At 49.3% G+C, this 5,581-nt stretch overlaps 1 protein-coding gene across 1 annotated transcript; it reads left to right on the forward strand.

Annotated features, from left to right (window-relative positions):
- The first annotated feature begins 255 nt into the window (after window positions 1-255).
- On the forward strand, window positions 256-645 carry LOC144124929 (uncharacterized). The gene has a single exon (XM_077657888.1). It carries the CDS (start codon window positions 256-258, stop codon window positions 643-645), a length of 390 nt encoding a protein of 129 aa, XP_077514014.1.
- Window positions 646-5,581: the final 4,936 nt, after the last annotated feature.

Below are 5,581 nucleotides of genomic sequence, written 5' to 3' on the forward strand. Positions count from 1 at the left end.
GTGTGAGGTCAACAACAACAACAACAGCTCTGTGCTGTGCTCTGTGCGGGCCCTGTGCTCTTGACCTGTCTGCTGTGCCCGGAGCGTTCTTGCGTTGTTCTGGTCTTGGACCACGTAACATCTTTGGTGGAGGTGCGGATTTTACGCTGAGCTCACCACGCAGCTTCGTAGTGGTCGTCAGGCCGGGTCTAGCACCATGGCTCCACCCGGGAGCCAAGGAGCTCCACTAACCCCACTACCGCTCCTTCCGTGATCATGGCTCCTCCTCGCGCCCCAGGCGCCTCCCTGTTCCGTCATGCTGGCCTGCCGCTCAACTCCTCCAAATGCCGTTTCGCGCGTCTTCAGATCAGAATCTTGGGCCATGTCGTCGATGCCACAGGTGTTCACCCTGACCCAGCTAAGATCCGAGCCGTGAAAGACTTCCCGGAGCCGCGTTTCTGCAACGACGTACGGAGCTTCTCGGGGCTGTGCTCCTACTTCCGCCGATTCGTGCCCGCTGACATCGCCCGCCCCCTCAGTGACCTGCTAAAAAAGGATATGACTGTCACCTGGGGACCCCTACAAGAAAACCCCTTTGGCGCTCTAATCTCGAAGCTCATCACCTCGCCCGTCTTGGCCCACTTCGATGTGGCCGCTCCCACTTAAGTCCGCACTGACGCCAGCGGTCACGGAATCGGCGTTGTCCTTTCTCAGCGGCAATCTGGGTCTGATCATGTCATTGCCTACGCCAGCCGCCTTCTCTCTACATCAGAGCGCAATTACTCCATCACGGAACGCGAGTGCTTGGCCCTTGTGAGGGCCGTTGGAAAATTTCGCCCTTATTTGTACGGCCTCCCTTTTACGGTTGTCACCGACCACCATGCGCTCTGCTGGCTCTCCTCACTGAAAGATCCTATAGCCCGCTAGGTCGCTGGGCTTTACGCCTACAAGACTACGACTACACGGTGGTCTATAAGTCTGGTCGGCTACACACTGATGCTGACTGCCTCTCCCGATATCCCGTTGACTCTTCTGACCATTCTGACAGTGACTGCACCGCTGACCTGTTCTCGCTCTCTGCTATTACTCACTTTGGCGATGAGCAACGACGGGATATCGAGCTCCGCTCTATTATTGACCGCCTCAACTCCTCCCCATCTGACCCTGCTCTGCGCCGGTTTGTGCTGCATCATGACACTCTATACCGCAAAAGCCTGAACCCCGCCGGCCTCGACATTCCTGCTCGTTGTGCCAAAGCACCTGCGCACCGATGTCCTCCACGAGCTTCATGTTCCTCCCCACTGCTGGACATCTGGGCGTTTCGCGTACTTACGACTGCGTGCGTCGTCGCTTCTTTTGGCCCCGCCTCTACCAGTCCGTACGCCGCTATATTCGTGCCTGCGACCAGTGCCAGCACCGGAAACGTCCTGCCACTCTCTCAGCGGGTATGCTACAACCTGTTGATGTGCCCCCTGAACCTTTCTATCGTGTTGGCTTGGATCTTTTGGGTCCGTTTCCTGAGTCCACATCCGGAATCAAATGGATTGCCGTTGCCACCGATTATGCCACTTGCTACGCAATCACGCGGGCCCACCAGTAGTGCTACTGACGTTGCCGACTTTCTCCTGTACGACGTCATCCTCCGTCATGGTGCCCCCGCCAACTTCTCACCGACCGCGGCCGTTGCTTTCCCTCTAAAGTTGTCGACGACATTCTCCGTTCCTGCTCGACTAAACGTAAGCTGACCACCACCTATCATCTCCAAACCAACGGCCTCACAGAGCGCCTCAATCGCACTATAACGGATATGCTCGCAATGTACGTTTCCCCGGACCATCGCGACTGGGAGATTGCCCTTCCATACGTGACTTTCGCCTACAATTCTTCCCGTCATGACAATGCCGGTTACTCACCGTTCTATCTTTTGTACGGCCATGAGCACCAATTACCTTTGGACACGCTGCTTCCGACATCTCCTTCACCGCCTTCTTAATATGCACACGACGCAATTGCCCGGGCCGACCACGCCCTCCAGCTGGCTAGATACCGACTACAAGCATCGCAGTCCTCACAGCAGGACTACTACGACCGCCGCCATCGCATGGTAACTTTCTCCCTTGGAGCCCTTGTCTTGCTTTGGTCGCCATCACGCTGCATCGGGCTTTGCGAATAACTTCTGTCCCGGTATGTTGGCCCATACAGTGTGCTCCGCCAGGTCACGGCTGTCACCTACGAGATCACCCCGGCCTTCCCGGAGATCACCTCCCGTGCACCACAGCGTGACGTTGCTCACGTCTCTCGCCTCAAGCTCTACCTATCGTCATCCGTTGCCACGCCCTATTCTACACCGAGACGGTGTTTTTGCGACCGGGGGCCGTGCAACGGATATTCTTGGTGAAGACGAGGTGAACGAATTTTCTCGGAGGTGCACGTGCTCCGGGCTTGGGTGCTCTGTTCTGTGCTCTGTGCGGGCCCTGTGCTCTTTACCTGTCTGCGGTGCCCGGGGCGTTCTTGCGTCATTCCCGTCTTGGACCACGTAACAATATTACCTGAACAATAAACGTTTTCAATTGGCGAAGACGTTCGCAGAAATACTTCAAAAAGAAAACTACAGGGAAATGTGAACTCTAACCATGTGAACTGCGGCTTCTTTGGCATTAGATCAGTCATATACGTCAATAATGGGGCTAGTCTACGGGGCAGCGAAAAGAAATGATGAAAAAATGCTGAAAACGGTTCAAGAAAACGATGACAAAAGATTAAACCGACCCACGACGCGAAGTCAAGGGCAGCTGTAGAATCACATTTTCTAGGAAATGTGAACAGTCCATTTACAGCTACAACTTCCTTCGACATTCAGTGCTCAGCTTGTTAGGCCTAGCAATGCAAGGAAAGCTAAACAAAAGTCGTTGAGAACAGACTTTAACGCATGCATTGTTGTGAACCAAAAAATATTTGCTTGAAATTGAACTGCTGGAGTAAGACTCTCACATAACTGTCCTTGGCCTTGCATTATTGCACATTCACATAACCGATGACCGGGGACACGAAAGAACAGCCCACGACAAAACAGCATGCGTCAGAACAGCGCACAAAAAACAGCGCAGCGACGAAACAGCCCAGTGAAAAAACGGCACAGCGACAAAACAGCACAGGGGAAAACAGCAAGGCGACAAAACAGCATAGGGAAAAAAGCACGCGCCAGAACAGCACGCCGGATAAAACGGCACAGCGACAAAATAGCACAGCGACAAAACAGCACGGCGACAGAAGAGCGCAGGGAAAAACAGCACGACGAGAAAACAGCATAGCGGAGTGTGGTGCAGCGCTGCTAGAAGGGTGGACAATCATAGCCATAACCGCGAACGGTAAATCACAACACCTGCGCCAAGGACACTTAGAGTTATCGAGTGCTCGTTTCGTGGGTTCATTAAGAAACAGGTCTGGCTCATTGATTCAGGAACATCGTTGCTTGAACGGGGCATATGGCACATCTAGTGGTTATGTATAGTCCTTGCTTGAAATTCCCTGCATTCATTCTACAACTCTGCTTCAGTTTACTCCCACCTGTGTTTGTTAGGTTAGGTTAGGTTAGGTTAGGTTAGGTTAGGTTGGGCGTTTCTTGTGGTTCCCGAGCAAAAGGGTCAAGTCTGTCGAAAATTGATTTTTTAAAGAAATTGGCTTCTAAGCGAAAAACAGGTTTGGTCAAATGTCGTGAAATTTGATGTCTCAGACAATTCTCTTCGAAGTGAAGAAAAAAACAGCTTCAATATAAAATTGCATTCAACAAATGCAGAATGGTGCATGTATTTTCATGTCAGTTGGGTAGCCCGTTTCGCAAAGCTTAACTGCCGGCCAGCCTCAGACAACCACTGTGCAGTGTCGTGGTTAAACACCAAACAACCTGAAAATCTCGGCTCGGGCAATTCTCCCATCGCTAAAAGAACGCATCACATACTGGATATATTGAGTGTATAAAGGCCCTGTAGCTCACTCCAAACAATATTGCTAAGCAGAGTATCCAATTACCGACAGTGACAGTTTTGAAGAATAAGGACTTTTTGCATATCCAGAGCCCAAGATCGGGCGTATTTGTCCGAATTCAGCATCATTATTGTCAACCTGCAGAATCAATGCTCCCAGAACAACTTGTTCAGCTTTATTCATTCCATTACCGGCCAGAAAAGTGCATATTTGAGATCGCGAGTATTACCCTATACACTATTCCTTACTTATTTTGCGAAGCGAGCCCTCGCCAACTTCAAAGGTCGCTGCCGTATGTGTTGTGATTTACCGTTCATTTATTGCTGTGATTGTTCACCCCTCCAGCAGCGCTGCACCGCACTCCGATGTGCCGTTTTGTCGTCGTGCTTTTTTTCCCTGCGCTCTTCTTTTGTCCTGCTGTTTTTTCGCCGTGCCGTTTTGTCAAGCGTGCTGTTTTTTTCTGCGCTGTTATGTCGCCATGCTCTTTTTTCCCTGTGCTGTTTTATCGCTGCGCTGTTTTTTTGTGCGCTGTTTTGACGCATGATGTTTTGTCGTGTGCTGTTCTTTCATGGTGCCCTTTCGAAAGACTTTCTTGAATGTGATCTCTTACATGACGCTCCTAACCTGGAGTGTCTCTGCGTGAGATCACCGTCCTGAGGCCTTTGCTTTATCTTTTATGCCTGCCATAGGCCGCCGGACGCGGCGCCTGATTAGTTAATTAAATTACAAAGCCGTGTGACCAATTTCCCAAGCAAATTTTTCACTGATAGGGTATTTCAATTCTCCAAGATTGAACTGGGATTATTTCCAGGGATGTAGTAAATGCAGCACCAGCGGAAGCAGAATGCGTCATATACTGCTCCCACATGACTTATTTCAAATTGTCGGCCGCACTGCTCATGTGCATGGTTCATCTTCTACATTTTACCTAGCTCTTATAAACAGTGTCTATTGTATGCCCACCGTATTAATTGAAGAAGGCCTTTATGGTCGCCACATAATACTTTGTACGCTACTTTTTGCCAAGGATGCCTCCTTAATAAAGAAGTGATGTCACTCCCGCTCTTTTAAAGATTATTCTAGGGCCGCTCACATTTCTTTGATAAAAGAAAAGTAAACCTATTTATCTAATTTCGATTCGGAAGGCCGCGAAAAACCGGAAGACCAATTTCAGAATACGCTCGACTTTTTCAAATCTTTTAGATGCTTTTATTTACTGGGACACATCGTTAACAGATATATTAATAAATTTTTTGAACCACACTAGGTATTAAGAAATTTTCAGCATACTTTTATCTAGGATTATTCGATGATGACATAATCAGGCTCAATAGTGAATACATTTGCTAAAATTTGGGATAACAAGGGCCAAAATGACGGCGTATTTATGGATTTGGGAAAAGCGTTTGACAAAGTCAATAAAGACTTATGCGAAAACTAAAGGACAATAACCTTTTGGTTATTTCAGTCTCATAGCTTTTACATTATCTCACAAACAGAGTGCAGCTTGTTTCAGTTGACGGGAGCAGTTAAGTTGTCTTCCCATAACCCCAGCTGTGCCCGAAGGAAGTGTCCTTGGGCCATGGATTTTTCAACTGCACGTAAATGATATTGATAC

Source organism: Amblyomma americanum, chromosome 1 (assembly GCF_052857255.1).
Source record: "Amblyomma americanum isolate KBUSLIRL-KWMA chromosome 1, ASM5285725v1, whole genome shotgun sequence".
Taxonomy (NCBI): domain Eukaryota; kingdom Metazoa; phylum Arthropoda; class Arachnida; order Ixodida; family Ixodidae; genus Amblyomma; species Amblyomma americanum.

Excerpts from the sequence above, each read along its gene's own strand:
- LOC144124929 (XM_077657888.1), top strand. The coding sequence starts at position 256 with ATGGCTCCTCCTCGCGCCCCAGGCGCCTCCCTGTTCCGTCATGCTGGC.